This window comes from Macaca nemestrina, chromosome 9, assembly GCF_043159975.1.
Source record: "Macaca nemestrina isolate mMacNem1 chromosome 9, mMacNem.hap1, whole genome shotgun sequence".
NCBI classification, from domain to species: Eukaryota; Metazoa; Chordata; class Mammalia; order Primates; family Cercopithecidae; genus Macaca; species Macaca nemestrina.
In genome coordinates this window covers 29,500,241-29,520,434 of record NC_092133.1, presented here as the reverse complement: position 1 = coordinate 29,520,434, position 20,194 = coordinate 29,500,241, and the positions used below count along the sequence as shown (strand labels likewise).

Sequence of the window (20,194 nt, the reverse complement as noted above, 5' to 3'; positions counted from 1 at the left end):
TCATTCTGAGGATTGCAACTTGGTCTGGAAACCTTTTATTTGCTGACAATACTCTTCAAAATACAGGTGGTAGCACTTTGGTTTTAAAAATCCATGAAACCTTGATTTATAAAGTTGTTAGACATTAACCATTCTCTGTGCGAAGATTTGTTTTGATAAGAAGCATCTAAGTGTATTAAAAATATTATTTCATATAACAGGTCTTAGAAATCATCCAGAAGTTTCCCAAAGAAGTGTCCCAAAAGATATTTACCCAAAAAACATGCATGTTACTCTATTTTTTTTCTTTTCTATTCCATTCTGTTCCATCTGTCTTCTTTATGCTAGTCTATCCTATTCTTTTCCATTATAAAACTGCTGGTCATAACCTACTAAATCGATTTCATGGCCAAGTAATGGGGTCCGCAACCTAAAGTTTGAAAAGCCTTAAAGGCTAGATGATTGCCCTGTATTTTGTATAAGAGAAAGCTTAGACCAGAGAAGCTTATAAAAATTCATTTTGGCCGGGCGCGGTGGCTCAAGCCTGTAATCCCAGCACTTTGGGAGGCTGAGACGGGCGGATCACGAGGTCAGGAGATCGAGACTATCCTGGCTAACACTGTGAAACCCTGTCTCTACTAAAAAATACAAAAAATTAACCAGGCGCGGTGGTGGGCACCTGTAGTCCTAGCTACTCGGGAGGCTAAGGCAGGAGAATGGCGTAAACCCAGGAGGCGGAGCTTGCAGTGAGCTGAGATCCGGCCACTGCACTCCAGCCTGGGCGACAGAGCAAGACTCTGTCTCAAAAAAAAAAAAAAAAAAAAAAAAAAAAAATTCATTTTACACATGGATTTTCAAAAATATACAATGCCATAGAATGAAGTTCACCCATAGCTGAGAATAAAGTGGGAGAAAAATCTGTGAGAAAATTATATTATATCCCCTTTAACCTTCCTCCAATCCAGGCAGCAACAACTCGACTGCACTGTCGAGTGGGTAAGACAATGACTCTCACTTTATCTTCTGCCAGTAAGTTGTCATAGTGCTCCTTGTACACATCCAGGTCTTCTCTTGATTTCCGAACAGCTTCTGAAGTCTGGCTCTATAACAGCATCAGGAATAGTGGATTGTAACTGGAGACTTTGCAGCATAAACAAAAATCTTGGGGATACTAAAAAGAGCAAGGAATTTCCCAGTACAAGAGAAATATGCCTGTGAAGTATTCATTATAGATAAGATTTATAGAAGAAAATAAACCAATTGGGGACTTTGAAAGAACACCCAATCACCTGTTTCTAAGTACAGCCAACTCTGTGTATGAGTGTGTGAGTGTCTGTGGAGCACACTGCAGTCTTGGTAGGTCAGCGTGGAGGATGAAGGTGCATAGGCTTCGAAATCACATGGACGTGGGTTCTGAGAGACTGGATATACATGCAAACAAGGGCCAGTCCATATGCAACAACAGAACTCTGACGTACAACCTCTACAATCATCAGCTGGGAAACGAAATAACCACAGCCTTCATAAGGATTGGCCTCAGACTTTCAGGGCTTGATCATAACCACCAGCTTCTATAATTTTGTCCCCATTTCCAACCTAGGACCATCCAGAGAAAGACAAATATGTTCCCTAAACCAGTCAAATGAGTTGTCCCGCTTCTAATTGGTTTGCCTCTAGCTTCCTCATGCCAACAACTTCCAATCATGTTGCACCTGAAGCCCTCCCTTCTTTGCACTATAAAGCTTTCCTACTCCTTTCCTGACTTTGAGTCTGCCAAAAGCAACTGACGGTGGACGAGTCCCTTGCTGTGCCAAGCTCTGAATAAACAGTGTCTGCTCATTTGCATTTGGATGGTCTTCATTTATTCCCACAGTTCCAGCTACTGCTCTCTTACACACCAGTGGCTGACTTAGGCATGTTACCCACGCTCTCTGAGATGGTATCCTCATCTGTGAAAGAAATCCAGTATGCTGCAGGGTCACTATATGTAAAGTTGTATTTAGAACGTGCTTTGCATATACTGTTTAATAGGCTCTTAGAAAAAAAGTTGAGTTCATGTCATTTATAAGTCACACATTCATAAATGCTCTTTACTAATACTACTAATAAAAGCTGACATTTGTTGAAACTTATTATGTGATAAACATTTGGTATTCATTGTCTTTTTGAGCCATATCTATCCATGCTCATATTTAGAGTTTTTCATAATACAACAGTTTTTCATTCCATACGCGAGCCCATTGCTTACATCTTAGTAAATCTTAGCGTGTCAAATGGCCCAGAGAGAAAAACATTCCCTAAATAAGAGCTTGTAAGCAGCTTAAAAGGTTATATGCCTTGTCCAAGGTCCCACAGCCAGTGCTTTCAACCATGAAGCTATATGGCCTCATTTTATAAACCATGTCATATGAAAGCTACACAGTTCTTTTGGCTACATGATTGCCGATGCAGAATCAAATAACTTTATCAACAGATTGGAATGGTTACTTTCACCTGGCCCTGGAGCAAAGTTGCAGACAGGGAGTCAAGGGATGCACATGGTTACATAGGAATGGTGGAAGGAAGGAAGGGTCTAGACACGTGAGCTCTTGCTAAATGAGGGGCATGTCTATCAGAAAATGCTTGTATTCAGATTTCAGACATATTCTTACTTTCTCGAGCTGTTTCCTTGTAAGGTAGTTGTTCAGGAATTTTTCTCTGGAGCTTAATTCTTCATCCAACAGTAAAGAAAATGCAAGGTTACTTATTTTCAATTCCTCCTGTAGAAATATTTAAGAAAAAGGTTGGTGGAAATACTTCTACCTGAGACAATATTTTCTATAGACTTGGCACTAATCAAGCAAGTTTATGACATACAGATAAGAGAAATATTTCAAAGAAAAAGGGAATACAGCTTATTGAAATAATTTTAGTTATTTTGCCTTTTTCATAATTTCATTGTAAGGTAATCACATATACAAAAAATACATAATATGAACATATAATTTAAGGGATTATTATAATATAAGGCAAACACCCTTGTTAGCACCACTTATCGCAAGAAACAGAACCTTACGACTGCAGTTGCTTCTTCCAGGAGTCCTCATCAAAATCTCAACCCCAGTACTAAACACTGTTTTGACTTTTATCATACATTGTGTTTCTTTGTAGTTTTATTACCCAGGGGTGTATAATGCTGTAGTTTGGATATTTGCCCCATCCAAACTGCATGTTGAAACGTGATCCCTGGTGCTGTAGGTGGGGCCTAATGGGAGGTGTTTGGGTCATGGGGATGGGTCCCTCATGAATAGATCAATTCCCTCCCTCAGGGGTGAGTGAGTTTATACTCTGTTAGTTCCCCTGAGTGCTGATTGTTAAAGAGAGCCTGGCACCCCCCTGCACCCTCTCTTGCTTTCTCTCTGACCATGTGATTTCTGCACACGCCAGCTCCCCTTCACCTGCCATAAATGGAAGCTGCCTGAGGCCCACATCAGATGCCCAATCTTGAACCTTCTAGCCAGCAGAATTATGAGTCAGATAAACCTCTTTTCTTTATAAATTATGCAGCCTCAGGTATTATTTATAGCAACACAAAACAGACTAAGACAGAAACTTAGCCACTACAGTATAACTTATTCATAATTTTTTTTCGTGTCTTTTAAATCTCTTACTACCTGGATGATGAAATAATTTGTACAACAAACTCCTGTGACTTGAGTTTACCTATATAACAAACCTACACATGTACCCCTGAACTTAAAATAAAGGTTAAAAATAAAATAAATCTTTGATAATCTTCATGTTCCCTTTCATTTCTTTTCCTCACATTTGTAGTTATCAGCAGTCTCTGTAGCATTGCATAGTCTGGTTTTAATGCCTGTATATTCATGGTGTAGTTTATCAAGGCTTTATTCTTTTTATTTCTTGAAAAATGGCAGCTGGGTCCAGAGGCCTGATCAAATCTAAACTTGATCCTTTTAACAAGACTATAGGTGGTATTGTGTTCTTTGATCAGGAGACATGTATCATCTGATTGTCTGTCTTTCTGTGATGTCAGCAGCTGCAGGTAGTCAATGCTCGGGTCCATTAATCCGTTGAGAGATGCAAAATGATGAAAATCTGGATTTAGTTTCCCTTTTCACTTATTAATGGAAATAGTTTTATAAAGAGATGCTTCTCATCATCTACTATTTGGTTTCCCAGTGGTACACTTCAGTTCATATGGGAAAGACAGGCTAAATACTTGATACTTTCCCTTTATCAGTTTTTAGATAATGAATTTGCTGTCATCCTCTGAAAGTGACTGATTGGCACTTCTCTTTTTAAAATATCACAAATTCATAAATTTAAACAAATATGATGGGTTTAATTAATTGCAACTATTATCGTCTTTGAATCTTAAATTGTCTAATTTAAGTGAAATGTTTTAAGTTAGCTCCTGAATTATTTTGATATTACTGAGTAGTCTGATAGTTTCCTCATTATCTTACATGGCGAGAGGATCTCAGCATACCTTTAAAAAAACAATAACTTTGTTGAGATGTAATTTACATACCATACAATTCACCATTTACAGTGTACAATTCAGTGTATTTTAGTATATTTGCAGTGTTGTGTAATATAATCAATTTTAGAACATTTCATCATTCCCTGAAAATCCTTTAGCAGCCATTTCCCATCTGCCCCTCTGTCACCTCCTAGAGGCCTCCACCTCCCCACAAAAGCAACAACTTTCTAATTTCTGTCTTTATAAATTTGCCTGTTCTAGAAACTATATGATTCCACATAAATGGAATCATACAATATGTGGCCTTTGTTGTCTGGCTTCTTTGACTTAGCATGTTTTCAAGATTCGTCCATGTTGTACCATATATCAGCACATTCCTTTTTATTGTGGGATAATACTCCCTTGTATGGATACACCATATTTTACTCATTTGCGCTCAGCTGTTGGATATTTAGATTGTTTCCACCTTTTGGCTATGACTAATGCTGCTGTTAGGCTGGAGCATTCATTCCCAATCTTCCCCCTCACCCCCAGTATATCCATACATCCCCTCCCTGCCAGGCCAGTGATTACATTTTTCTATCTGTGGCCACAACTCCTGAGAGCAGCCCCTTTCCCAAGGCTACAGGTCTTGCTGGGTTCTGGGAACAGCTCTTTTCCCCTGCCTCTTTAGCTCTAGAGATGGTACTGACCTCCCATTGTTTCTAATTACAACATGTTTGCCACTCTTTGCTGTTTCCCTTAACTCCGCTCATACCTTTGTACAAAGTCCCCTCGCTGAGGGAATTTAAATGTAACCCTTTCAGTGTACCATTCCTGTTGGGATCCTGGGGATATAGTCATCCTCCTGAAGATTCCCTTCCCATCTCTCCAGTGTTGCACTATCTTTTCTCATTAAGCCCCCTGCTTTGGTCAGACACCTCTCAAAACCTCTCATCAAACGAGTGCATGCAAATTTGGGAGACCTGGCATTTCTCAAAATATCATTATTCTTTTTTTTTTTTTTTTTAAGATGGAGTCTGGCTCTGTCGCCCAGGCTGGAGTGCAGTGGCCGGATCTCAGCTCACTGCAAGCTCCGCCTCCTGGGTTTACGCCATTCTCCTGCCTCAGCCTCCTGAGTAGCTGGGACTACAGGCGCCCGCCACCTCGCCCGGCTAGTTTTTTTGTATTTTTTAGTAGAGACGGGGTTTCACCGTGTTCGCCAGGATGGTCTCGATCTCCTGACCTCGTGATCCGCCCGTCTCGGCCTCCCAAAGTGCTGGGATTACAGGCTTGAGCCACCGCGCCCGGCCTCATTATTCTTTTTTTTAACTTTTATTTTAGGTTCAGGGGTACATATGCATGTTTGTTATCTAAGTAAACTCGTGTCATGGGGGTTTGTTGTACAGACTATTTTGTTACCAGGTACTAAGCCTAGTACCCAATAGATATTTTTTCTGATCTTCTCCCTCCTCCCACCCTCCACCCTCGAGAAACCAGACACCCCAGTGTCTGTTGTTCCCCTCTATGTGCCCGTGTGTTCTCATCATTTAGCTCCCACTTACAAGTGAGAGCATATGGCATTTGGTTTTCTGTTCCTGTGTTGGTTTAATAAGGATTATGGCCTCCATCTGTATCCATGTTCCTGCAAAGGACATGATCTCATTCTTTTTGATGGCTGCATAGTATTCCATGGTGTATAATGTACCACATTTTCTCAATCCAGTCTATCATTGCTGGGCACTTAGGTTGATTCCATGTCTTTGCTATTGTGAACAGTACTGCAGTGAACATATGGGTGCATGTGTCTTTATAATAGAACAATTTATATTCCTTTGGGTATATACCCAGTAATGGGATTGCTGGGTTGAATGGTAGTTCTGTTTTTAGCTCTTTAAGGAATTGCCATACTGCTTTCCACAATGGTTGAGCTAATTTACATTCCCACCAACAGTGTATAATAAGCATTCCCTTTTCTCCACAACCTCACCAGTATCTGTAATTTTTTTACTTTTTAGTAGTAGCCATTCTGACTAGTGTGAGATGGTATCTGGTATTTCATTGTGGTTTTGATTTTCATTTATCTAATGATCACTGATGTTGAGCTTTTTTTCATATGTTTGTTGGCCACATGTATGTCTTCTTTTGAAAAGTGTCTGTTAATGTCCTTTGCCCACTTTTTAATGGGGTTGTTTGTTTTTTCTTGTAAATTTAAGTTCCTTGTAGATGCTGGACCTTTGTCAGATGCACAGTTTGCAAATATTTTCTCCCATTCTGTAGGCTGTCTGTTTACTCTGTGGATAGTTTCTTTTGCTGTGCAGAAACTCTTTAGTTTACTTAGATCCTATTTGTCAATTTTTGCTTTTGTTGTGATTGCTTTTGGTATCTTCATCATGAAATCTTTGCCAGTTCCTATGTCCAGAATGATATTGCCTAGTTTGTTTCCCAGGATTTTTACAGTTTGGGGGTTTACATTTACATTTAAGTAAATCATGATTCTCTTCTTAAACTCAATGGATAGTTTGGCTGGGTATAAATCCAAAGCTAGAAATAATTTTTTCCTCAGAATTTAAGGGCATCACTCTTTGATCTTCTTGCTTTTAGTTACTGTGTACTTCATTTTTATTCCTACTGCTGGAGATAATTAAGACAGATTTTTTTTTTTCCACCTGATCTTTTGGGACATGAGGATTACTTTTTCATTCCACATACACTTTGAACAAAGCCCTTTGCTATTTGGTGGAGATACAGGGATGAACAAGATGCTCTACCCTCATGGAGCATCTAGTCCTGAAAGCATTAAAAATAATCTCACATAAATTACAATTCAGTAGCAATGAATGGTAGAAAGGAAAAAATACAGTATATAATAGGAAGATATTACCTAGTCTGAGGAACTGGTTTTTGAGCTGGGATCCAAAGGATGAATGTAGTTCAGGAAGCAAAGAAGTGTTGGCAGACAGTATTACTGGCAGAGTTGGCAGAGGCATGAGGAGGGAGGGTATTGGGTGTGTTCAAGATGCTGAAAGAGGAAGTGTGGCAGGTAAAGGGGAAGGTGCACAACATGAGACTGGAGAGGGACCCAGGGCCCAGAGCATACAAGATCTTCGTACCTGGTAAGGATGTTGATCTTCATCCTAAGAACCATGGAAAGGCCCTGCAAGCTCCTTAAAAGTCACATAAGTAAAGCTTTTATTTACCTGGTTGGTAACCAACTCTGCCTTCACTCTCCTTTCAAAAAGTCTTTTCAAGTGTTCATCAAAGGCCTGTGTGCTTTCTTGAATAGAGTTTTGAAGTTTCTTCAGTTCTGCTTCTAATGACTAAAAGGAAGACAACAGTCAAGTTAACATTTAGGAGTATTAAAGGCTCCTAGGAAGTGATGTTTAAATTTCACCACAAGGCGGGGCAGATGGAGGGCAGCCCTTGCAAGGTGTTCTGGGCCCTGTACTCTCTTAAACCAGAGATAGTCCCACTTGGATCTGTTTAATACACTGTGTGTTGAGATTTTTGCTTAGAAAAGATTACCTTGGGAAAAAAAGCTTAAAATTACTGATCATGGCTAATGATACAGGCAGAAGTAGGATAGGAAAGCAAATTGCAGCAAATCTTTCCAGAAAATCCTCACTCTTTATATAGCACAGCAATCTCCAGACACATGATTTAGTCCTAAAAATTTTTATTTTTTTCAAGCACTGGTCATTTTCACGGCATTATTTCTATTTTAAGGAAGCAAGAAGTCAATATACATATATGTATATTTATATATTTGTACTCTCTTGTTTTCTGTATGTTTTGTCTCTCCAAACAGTTCTATATCAAAAGGAAAATGTTCCCTTGCCCTCTCTTTTAAAAAAATTCCACCAGGACATAGGTGAAAAGCTATAAATTTATATTTTTAAAGAGAACAACATTAAAACATGAGGTATAATTTTGATTGCACAGCAGGGTGACTATAGTCAACAATCACTTAACTGAACATTAAAAAATAACTAAAAGAGTGTAACTGGATTGTTTCTAACACAAAGGATAAAAGCTTGTGAGGATGGATACCCATTCTCCATGTTGTGATTATTTCACATTGCATGCCTGTATCAAAACATCTCATGTAGCCCGCAAATATATACACCTACTTTGTACCTGCAAAATTAAAAATAAAAAAATACAAAGTAAAAAACATGTAAAAAAGAGGTATATTGGTATAAATCATTTTTATCCTTTATTTGTTTGTAACTTTTTATTTTGATATAACTTCAAACTTATAGAAAAGTTGCAAGAATAGTACAAATAATTCCCATATACCTTTTTCAAAGTCACCAACTGTAGACATTCTACCCTATTTGCTTTATCACTTTTCTTTCTCTCTCTTCTTTCTCTCTCTCTCTCCCACCCACTCCCTGCCCTCCACCTATCTTCTTTCTTTCCTACACTTTTCTGAACCATTTGAGAATAATTTGCAGACACTTGAGGACAGGCCACTTATTTTGTAGAATGTCATTTTGTTTAGGTTTGTCTGATGTTTTCTCAACTGTACACCCAGGTTACACGTTTTTAGCAGGAAGACTACATAAGTTATGTTATGTGCTTCTGTGTCTACCTCATCAGGAGATACATGATGTTGGTTTGCTTCATTATTGGCGATGTTAACTTGGATCACTTGGTTAAGTAGTGTCTGCCACTTTCTCTATTGTAAAGTTAGTTTTTCCATTTGTAATTTATTAGTTTGTGGAAAGATACTTTCAGACTATGTAAATATCTTGTTTCTCATTGCACTTTTATCTACCAGCCTTAGCATCCATTGATAATTCGTATTCAAATTAATTATTACTATGATGGTAATAAATAGTTTAAATATACACCAGTTTAAAAAGCCAAGTTCTCTCTACGCCAGATTAATAAGGAAAGTAACTGATTCTGGGAGGATAATGGAGAAAGAGGTTTAGCAAAAATAATAGAGGCATATGATGCCAGGAGAAAGACCATCCAAATTAAGTTACCTAACAGTGAGGAGATATGAACATAAAACAAACAAATATGAAAAAAACACATCTCAGGGTCATTTGCTTATAATAGTTTATATCACTATCTCATAGGCATGGAAAAGTCTCACAGATTGTGTCCTCCTGGTGGCCCTTTATCAAGTTCACCTGTTCCTAGATGATGAAAACATCAGCAATGGCAAATGGCCACAGACCCAGCTGGCTGAGGCCAGATTGTCTACATGTCTTAGATCCAACCTTCTTTAAAAACATTGAGATTCTGGGCCTTTTGAGGGTCTCTGGTCCAAAAGAATGTTTTTGTAATGTAAAATGGTCCTTTGCCTTTCTTCTTCAAATGCCCCAAATTCTTCCCATTGCAGGTCCTTCTCACATGCTCTTCCGTCTGCCTATGCTTCATTTCCCACTCTTCGGCCTCTTCAGTCTGTCTCACTTTTCCAATGCAAGCATAAATGCCATGTTCTCAAGGAAGAGTTCCTTGGGCCCTGTCTTAAGTCTCAGAAGCAAGGCCTGAAACAAGATTCCAGGGCACATGATTTCTGGAGGGGGCGCTCTTTAGGAGACACCTGTAAGTGGCTGAGGGAAGCAGGACAGGCAAGAGGCAGGAGCTGAGCAATGAAGCCATCTCAGGTGGCCCAGCCTTGGCCTGATTCCCAGGGTTGGTAGAAATGAAAGGGACTCTGCTGAACTGTCTCATTTTGGGGTGAGGAGGCTGGGGTTTTGTACCCCCTTCCCCTTGGGCTCTGTCAGCAGGTCACTGGCTGCCCTGGGTGAGGGCAGTGGTGTAAACTTGGGGATGTCTCTGGACAAGGAGGCTCCCTTGATCATACAAGGGCAATAACATTCCAGAGAAGGTCTCAGGTGTAAGCCTCTATCAGGAACACTCATAGCAGAGAGGGGATGGGCACAGAAGCCTGCAAAGGGGATCTGGTAGGTACCAGTGGCTGATCTAAGTCAGTGCCTGTGTTCACCATCATAGATGGCACCCTGAACTTGCCCTTCTAATTTATCACATTGCAGTTAAATAATTATCTTGCGAATGCACAGTTACTATATAACTGTCTCCACTCCACATAATGGTCATGGTGAAGGGGGTGGGGGAGGAGAGGCTGTGTCTGTCTTATTCATGCACATCCCTCAGGACCTGCCATTGTACCAAGCCCATAGTGGGCACTCAAGGAATATATTTGTAAAAAACATGAATGTCATTTTTCTTCAAACATTCCTAGAAAAGTCTAATTTTGCCTAAAAATGTCTGCATCAGATGCTGAGAAATGAGATGCAAAGTGAAAGACCAAGTAGGAAGTTTATATGAACCACGCAGAAATCCATCACACCTAGAATTTCTCCCAGCTCTGAAACAACAACGACAACAAAATAAATGGTCTGCCATTTAAGAAGGTATTATTTTCGCTGACCAGGCTGGTGAAGGTAAAGGCTTTATCCTTTAATCTATGAATCCCCAGTACTCAGAAGAGTGCCTGGCACATAATAGGTATCAACAGATTCATTCAATAAATTTATTCATTCAATAAATCTTCCCTAAGTGCTTATTATGGATGGAGTATAGTTCTAAAAACTGGGAATATAATATTGAACAAAGACCAGTTCTCCTCCCTCATACTGTATTCTAGTAGAGAAGACTGATAATAAGTCAACAGGTAAAAATGAACTGAGCCAGGTGGTGATAAGTATTATGGAGAACCATAAGTCAGGGAAAAAGGGACACAGGGCAGGATTGAGGAGAAGCAGGGATTTCCACCATCATAGGAAGATGAGGTGACAATTGAGTAGAGATCTCAAAGTCGTGAGAATGTGAGTCATGTAGCTAAATGGGGGAAGAGCACTCCAGGCCAAGGATACAGTGTGTCAAGGACCTGCAGCGAGAATGAGCTATGGGTGTTTGAGTCAAGAGTTTGCTGGGTATCTGAGGAACAGTAAGGAAATCAGTGGAACTGGAGGGAAAGAATGACAGGAGATGAAATGAGATGGGATATAGGGATTGGGGGAGGAGGCAGGGGGCAGAGGAACTAAGGTAAGAAATCCTGGGAAAGGTAACAGTAGTTTGCATTAGAGTGGTAGCTGTAGAGGTGTCAGAAAAGCAGCTACTTTGAAATAAAAAAGAAGGGACTTAAAAGGGCAGAGGTGTGGTCTCAGGGTACTGCTTTGGGGAGAAAAGGGCAACTCGAAAGAGGGAAGTACCCTGTAGAGACTCGGGAGTAAAGAGAAAGAAGGAAGAGGTGGAAATTAGGGGGTCGTGTAGAAACAAAAGAAAAATCATAAAATTGGAAGACACACCAGCCTCTTCCCCATTGCTTAAAGAAGTCAACTGTATATCAAGCTGATAATGTTATCCTCACAGAAAGAGGAAAAAAAGAATTAGTCAAAGTAATTCTTAGCATAATATGTTGGTGTATTCTTAGTGGGATATAGTCTAAAAACAAAAAAGAGCTACTAGGAAATCTGAAAATTGCTATAGTATTTGTTTTGTTTGTTTGTTTGGAGGGACTGGTTCTTTATTTCCAAAAAGATACCTATTAATATTCACTATCAAAATGGTTGCACTATTGGTTTCGCTTTCTCCCAACTGGCCCCAAAGAGACTATATCAAAAAAGAGTACATTTTAAGCCAATAAGCTTCAGGATGTAAACCTAACAGACCTTACACAAAACACTTACCAAAAGTGGGGATTTAGTAGGGAAAGACTCTTGAAACGATCAGCAAACTGCCAGCCCGCAGACTGTAGAGAGCCCTCACAGCCAAGCAGGGTGGCCCAGATGCCACAAACCCAAAGAAGCAAAGTTCCAAAATAATATAACATTTAAAAGGTCTTGTACATAACCTGTTCAAAATTTCTCCAGGACCAACCGAAACCAAGCACAGTGATATGGAGCTTTAGAGACAGCAGCTTGAAACCCAGAAAAGGGCAAGGAGATGGGGTTTATATGGCTAAATCGGTGGCACAAACATAATCTTCTTTCTTTCTTTCAAGGAGGCAGGAGAGCAGTTAAGTGATCCCCTCAACATAAGGGGCACATGATCCATCCTGTGAGCAACTTGGAAGCGGATAGGGATGGGACAAAAATTTGGTCTCAGAGGTCTCACCATCTTAATTTTGGTCACTTTTAATGAAAAAAATAAAACAAGTAAAAATAACATTGTCCAAAGATATCTTAAAGCTGAAAATCTGAACTGCACCTTTTTGTTGTTGCTGCTGTTTGGCTAACCCCTCCTGGAATCACCTTTCTGGTTTGGCTGGTACTTTGTAGAGAACAATGTGGTTTCCTACTGGGGAGTCTTTCCCTGGAGTCTGTTTAGTTCTCAGTAAGGCTGGCCCATACCTTTGTCCTTCCTCTACAGAGAGGGCAATGTGCATTAAGATGAAAAGTCACCTTCCAAAAGTGACAAAGGGATTAGATTGCAGAGCTGTAGAAGTATTTGGAATGTTTTACATATGGTTGCTATAAAACAACAAAAAAGGTAATTACAAAATGTGCACATCACAACACGCTTTTAAGGACATTATGCATTGTGCTCATGTTCCCTTAAATGTTGTTACCAAAGGGGCTCAGCCTCTAGCCCAGCTGGAAATCTCTGGGAAGAGGCAGAGACAGTTTGGCGGAAAAAACATAGGCGGTAGATGGGACAGCATGTTTGATAGAGGTATTTTATACACATTGTAGGACTGAGCAAATCAGTAAGTATATTTATATTTTGGGAACGAGAGTTTTCACTGAAAAAAGGAGACCTACATATTTAATGAAGGAAAGAGAAAAGAACCCTGTGCTGTTGAATTGGAATTGAGTTGGAATTGGAGCTAACTGGATGTGTGTGTGTGTGTGTGTGTGTGTGTGTGTGTGTGTGTGAGAGAGAGAGAGAGAGAGAGAGAATGACTCCTAACCCCTATAGCAAAGAGCACATCTAGTACCCAGATCTTGGTCTCTAAATACCAATTCCCAGTAAAAGGAATCCAGGATTCTCTAAAAAGAAAAATAGCTGATTCTAGGTGCCTAGAACATCTTGCTGTGTTAGAAAGGGAGAAAGTGCTCAAAAACTGATGAAGACACATGAAAAGGACACAGATAACAACTTGAAGAAGCTCCAAACACTTTGAAAAACAGAAATAATAATGATAGTCATGGATTAAAACACATTAAGTTAGAGTATGCCTCTGGTAGGGCAGAGGAAAAGTTCTTCTTGCAGAAGAATACTAACTAGTAAATATAAAATAAATGATAAAAACTAGAAAGGCACCATCTTGCAATCACTATAGTAATAATTGATTCAGGCAAGGGTCATCAATGGATGCCAAAAGACAGAATGAACAGAGAGTCAGATTCAAAATATCATCCCCCACAAATGAGTTATTACACACTAAGGAGAAAGAGAACTTCTATAATAAAGAAATCTGGAGAAACCTTCTGTCCAGTGATCATACTTAATGTTACCAATAGTGGGACTGACTAAAATCAGGAGCCTCCTGATACGATGCACCGAAGACACAGCATCATCTACTTAGTATGATTGTCAGAAATATTGCACCTAAATCTAATCATTAGGAAACAATCAAATTCAACTTGGGGGACATTCCACAAAAAAATCAGCTTCAATTTTTAAAAAATGTCAATGTCATGGAACACAAACACAAAGTTGTAGAACTGTTCTGGATTAAAGGAGACTAAAAGAACATTAAAAACTAAGTGAAATTGATTAGATTTTTAGATAAACAGCAACAATAAAAGCTATGAAGCACATTACTTGAACAACAGGGTAATCTGAATACGGACTTAATTAGATAATCATATTAATATTAAGCTTATTTTGTATGATAATTTTACTGCGGTTATGTAGAAGAGTATTTTTGTTCTTAAGAGGTTTATGCTGTATTATTTAGGAATATCATGATACCTGTGATTTATCTCTATTCAGGAGAAAAAGAGAACAAACGTGGCAATATAAAAAACTGCTGTGCTCAGGTATATATATAATATAACATATATATAATATATATGCTATTGATACAAATATATGGTATATAGATGGTACTATTCATGTAACATTTATGTACATTTGAATAATTCTAAAATAAAAATTGGTGAAAAAAAATCCAATGTTAGGGAAGTAAGTGGAGGTATAAAATGAATTAAGATTGGCCGTGAGTAGATAATTGTGGAAGCTGGACAAAGGAGTCATTATACTGTTCTCTCTATTTTTATACATGTTTGACATTTTCCACAATACAAGTTTTTTAATTGAGAGAGAGAAATTGAAAACCATCAACACAGATTTTTTTGAGTTTTGCCGTAAAGGAGAGCAGAGACATTGAGTGATCCAGGGGGAAAGACAGGTCAAAGGAGTTGGGTTTCTTCTTTTTACTTTTTGTTTTGAAATAAATTTACACTGACCCAAATATCACAAGAACAGTAGAAAGAACTCTAGCATTTCCTTCTAGGAAGTTTTTTTTTAATAAGATGAGAGATATATACAATTATAGCATGTGTCTACACTGATGGGGAAAATCCACAGGGTGGGAAAAATTGATGATGCAGGAAGGAAGAGGGTAAATTGATGAGTAATGACATGGAGTAGGTGAGATGGGATGGCAGCTAGTGCACCAGGAAAGGACCAGGCTTAGGTGGATGCAAGGCCATTTCACCCATAAGAAGCAGAAAGGCAGACACCATGGATTCAGTGCAGGTGGCGGGTGGATGCAGCAGTAGAGGAGTAAGGGAAATCGCTTTTAGTTGTCTCTCTTCTCTTAGTAAAACAGAAAATAAGGTGAGAGTGAGTTGAGGGCATCAGGTGTTGAAAGTTTGGGAGATGAGCAATGGGTGTGAAATGGTACTCTAGGATCCTGCCACTTAAAGTAGGGTCCACTGGCCAGCAATAGCCTGTTTGGAGCGCAAAATCTCAGTGTCCTTCCATTTTCCCAGAGCAACAATGCAGTCAGAACCTGCATTTTTAACAAATCCGCCAGGTGATGCAGACTTGCATTCAAGTGTGAGAGCACTTGGCTAGGGGAAAAATGGGGTAGCATTGCAGAGCAGCTCTAAGGACCCAGTTGAGATTAAGGTTATAATTTTGAGTAAACCCAGTCAGTAGTTTTTCTTTAGCCACTTCATGGGTGTAGATGCAGAGAAGGCAGAGTACCGGATTTAATCAAGGCTGGGGTTTCAGCAGGTGAGTACAAAGAAGGTGCAGGGACGTGAGGGTGCAGGAAGTGAACTATCTTACAACACAAAACTGTGGAGTAAATGTAGTTGATAGGTCACCAGTCTTTATTCTTTAGGCATCTATACTCCCTAACTCTTTGAAATCTTTACTTCTTTCAGTATTACTGATTTTGGCTTTGAGTAAGAACCATTTTAGGTTAAAATATAAGGGACCCTACAGGGCTGCAGTGAATAAAAATGTGGACAGGTTCACAACAGACTCAAAGAAGCTCTTCATGAGCTATAGTCACTAGTAAGCGGGCAAGTTGTCCCACCTTGAATGATGGTAGGACTTTACTTCCTTCATAGAAGAATAAATATTATTTACTTGACTGCACATCATCATCTTTTATATCTCTACTGTAATTGTGAGCAATTTTAATGTGACAGTGTTTCCTTCCAATGCATGGGGATAAAAGTAGCAGAAGTGCACTGTAAAAACCTTGAATTTGAGTTGTAAATAATGTACTGCATTGACTGTGCCATTTGTTCTTCAAACCCTTTTCTCAAGATGGAGAACAAATCAAGCAAAAGTATCACTGAATTCAAATAAATGTACACAACACAGAGCAATACCTTGCCGTGACTTGAACATGCTGTATTAGGTGTTCATTGAACACCTGAAGAATGAATGAAGGGCCAAATGAATTGTAATGACATGGGAAATGCTGAAATCAATAAGAGCTTTTTAAAAAAACTATTGCTATATGTTTCTTTGCTTTAAAATTGTTTTAACTCCTTAAATTTATCTCCACCTACTTCTCTAAATTCTCTTGAGAATTTAAGCTGAAACACTATTCTTAAACTATTAAAGATATGGGAAAATAGAAAACATTTGAAAAGATATTTAAACAGCACTCTGGATATGGTAGGTTATATTAATTCTTTGCTCTTCTGACCTTTCTATACTTATCTCTTTCTTCATTTAACTCCTTTACTTTTTTCTCATAATCTTTGAATTGTTTTCTTTCTTCTTCAGTCCACACAGCATCAGGTTTTGCCATGAAAGCAGGTTGAGGAATCACCTGAGGATATGAAGAAAAGCATATATTTCAGCTTAAACATAAATGCAGTAGTACAGTAAAAGCTCAGAGGTTTTTTTTAAAAGCCCTTTAAAAGGATACAGTCCTTCACATTGGCAAGGACAATGACCTGACATCTTGGGCGAAAGGCATTTTAAAATTTTACAACAGTTTTTCTGTGACTTAGGTGAAGGTGAGCAGGGCAGGATATACCTGGACTCTTAGGTGACAGACTCAGAGGGGTGTGTTGGGATCTTTATAGCGAGAACTACCCCTGAGCTCCAGGAACACCTATGTCAGGTATCAAAGAAAATGTTTCCTGGTATATCTGGACAATTACCAATGAAGCAGTATTCCTGCCTTCAGTAGAGACCAAAACCACTGTAGTTACTTACTTTTATTGATTTGTTTGTGTCTTGTCAGATTGGAGGGCAAACCTGCATTTTCAAATTTATTATCTGTCTAATGTGGTTCGTTTTTGGTTTTCTGAGACAGGGTCTTGCTCTGTCTCCCAGGCTGGAGTACAGTGGTGTGATCACAGCTCACTGTAGCCTTGAACTCCGGGCCTCCTCACTTAGCCTCCTCAAGTGCTGGGATTACAGGCATAAGCCACCATGACAGGCCCTAATGTGGTAGGTTTATAAGGTACTACGGAGGTTGTATAATATTTGTTGCTGGAGAACTTCTAAAACCCAGGTTTATATAGGACAAAAATGGTAAAACTTAAGTAGCTCTTTCCACCCCATTCCACCTTCCATAAGGATGAACAGAAATATCACCATTCTCAAAATATCTTCCTTCTTGACTTCCAGAACTCCTCCCATCATGTCCATCAGAGCTCGGAGTCTTGTATTGGCACCCTGGGAAAGAGCCAGAATCAGAGAGGAATGCTGAGACAGAGACCTGACATTCCAGTGGCTCCAGAGGCAGCTTCCCACCCAACATTAGAATAACTGCATTTGGGATTGGGGAAGGTGCCTAGAGGAGAGAAGGGGGAAGGAGACCAACTGAGATTCAAGTGACTTCTGACCATGACAAATGTGTTGATGGGTTATTAAACCAAACTAGGAAGCAGTATCCCTAAAGCAAAGAGGGTCTTAGGTCCTGTGTAAGCAAAGCTGCATGCCTGTATCAGAAGCCAGCGCTCCGTTTCACGATTCACAATCAATTCTTCTCTGGCTTTGTGCCACGGCATAACGTGTTTGTGGGCTGTAATCTGAAAGAGAAAATGTCATTTCCTGCTATTATTCTTACAAAATTCAAACTAAACGTTCCTGCCACATACTGGCAGGAGGCTAGAAGATACTCAGGGGATTAAAGGGACTCTGCAGACTTTGCACCCAATTTTCTGTTTTGGAATAAGATAAGGTCTAAAATGAGAGAGTTGGAAAAATAGATCTTTACTTCTCTATTAACTCTCAAAGCTTATGTTCACCACTAAAAAGATTATAACAGGGAACCTGATAGATTAAGGAGGGGTGGAAGCGGGGCTCAAAGCAGTGCCATCTAAGCCAAATTCTGAAGGATAAGGGTCCTAAGAGGTTGAGAACTTGGGGCATTCAAGGGACTGTATGAATGAAATTGTGACCAGAATGGAGCCAGGTGGGAGAGCAGTTGGGCAAGAAAGGGGGTGGGGGTGGGCATTCAGGAGGAGGCTTGTAGGCTTTATCCTAAGTGAAGTGAGCAGCCACTGCAAGGGGTGAGGCAGAGAAGGGACATAGTAAGTTTGGCTTGCAGCAAGAGCACTCTCCTAAATGTAGGATGGATTACAGCCCAAGGAGAAGCAGGTACAAAGTGACTGCCCCAAGCAGGGCCCTCCAGAGAGCAGCAGAGTGAGGTCCCTGCTGTCATCTTGCTCCAGAGTTTTAGGTCACATAGTGAAAGTCTGGTTTAGGAAAAACGACCTGCTTAAACAAATACAGCAGAGTGCACAAGTTAAGAGGATGAACTGTAAGGCATGATGGTTTGGGTCCAAACCCCCAACAATGACACTTACTAGCTTTGTAACTGTGGTCAAATTACTCAAACTCTCTGTGTCTCACTTTCCTCATCTGTAAAATGAAATATCAGTACCTGCCTTATAAGGACTTACAATGATAAATTCACTTCAATCCAGCCAGCATCCAGCAGAGACTGTAAAAATATTTTCTATTACTTCTAAACACCACTATTATCTTTTGCCCCCAGAAGTCAAGTTGGTTTTATGTGAGAAAAATTCTTTGAATATTCTTTAGCATCTTTTTTTTTACTTTAAAAAATGAAATATTGTCAGATTTTAATTGTTTTCTTTAGGCATTTATTTTCAACTGCCTCTGTGCCAAAATCTTTAAAGAAGGCTGTCCCGAGAGCCCCTTTCTGTGGGATCCACACTGCCTGAATGACCTAGATCACTACTGGAGCTCCACTGGCCTCGTTCCCGCAATGTGACCCAACCACTCTGGGTACAGGCACTGGACCCAAGCTGGGCCAAGGAGCCCCTTCCCAAATGAACTGGGAATTGGGACTAAGAGATTCTAATTCAGACCAGCTACTTTCTCAAGTGGAGGAGATACAAAGTAGAAATTGCCAGAGGAAGTAGAAATGCAGAGTGATGTGAACTAAGAGATGAAGAAAGAAGGCTTCTGGACCTCCCACGAGGCTCCAGCTTTTGGTTTCTGCTTCTTCCTGGGCTCAGTGTCCGAATCTTCCCTGGACTCCATAGGATTCGTAAAAGAAATTCTCATTATTGCTGAGGCTCTATCACCTCTTTCTGTTATCTGCAACTGAGAGTGCTACCCAGTACAATCACTTCCCATAGAGTAACCAAGGTGAACAAATAGGAGCTGGGGAAAGTCTTCTGAGAAAGAAGGGAAGGGAGAACACAGCTAGCCAGTACCTCCTCATCTTGCACAACAAGCGTTCTCTCTGGCTTCTCACAGTCTTCAAATTCTGGTTGCCAGACTGCTTCTTCCAATTCCAGATCGACAATAATTTCTCGAATTCGAACATTTCTTTCCTTCACGCGTGTAATTTCAAACTCTTTTTGCTTATATGCAGCATCAAACTCATTATTGAAAGCAGTTTTTACCTTGTAAATGATATCCTGAAATATTAACATGTTACTGAAAACACATCACTTCTTATGTCTTTACCGGTAACATGATCCCACAATTATACTTTCCCTCTAAAATCATTCCACAAATTATCTTTTAAGATGGTAAAATGAATCTTTCTAGAATACTACTTACATTAAGTCATTCCTTGGCTCAATAATCTACAGTGGCATCCAAGTATGGGTAGGATTAAGGCTACCACATAATTGTTAGACCATAACCTACTTCCTGAAATGTAAATTGTAACTCCATGTGCAGGTTGACAAATGCTGAAGTGGGTGATGGGTACTTAGAGGCTCATTGGGCTATTCTCTCTACTTTTGTACAAAATCCACTATAAAATATCTAAAAAGCAATATATAGGATTTAAGTTGGCATGTGTCTTTTCTTTGGAACCTGGGTTGGAGTAGATGTGGAAAAGAAGAGATA

The 20,194-nt window shown here is 39.6% G+C and overlaps 1 protein-coding gene across 7 annotated transcripts in view; it reads right to left on the bottom strand.

Annotated features, from left to right (window-relative positions):
* LOC105478311 (cilia and flagella associated protein 43) overlaps positions 1–20,194 on the bottom strand; it is a 107,940-nt gene that overhangs the window by 16,226 nt on the left and 71,520 nt on the right. For all 7 annotated transcript variants that reach the window (XM_011735428.2, XM_071069167.1, XM_011735430.2 and 4 more), the window contains 7 exons: positions 19,549–19,755; positions 17,800–17,889; positions 17,453–17,533; positions 16,551–16,676; positions 7,645–7,764; positions 2,631–2,738; positions 995–1,081 (listed from right to left, as the gene is read on the bottom strand). In XM_011735428.2, the coding sequence (XP_011733730.2) occupies positions 995–1,081; positions 2,631–2,738; positions 7,645–7,764; positions 16,551–16,676; positions 17,453–17,533; positions 17,800–17,889; positions 19,549–19,755 (819 nt within the window). The remainder of the gene's footprint in view (positions 1–994; positions 1,082–2,630; positions 2,739–7,644; positions 7,765–16,550; positions 16,677–17,452; positions 17,534–17,799; positions 17,890–19,548; positions 19,756–20,194) is intronic.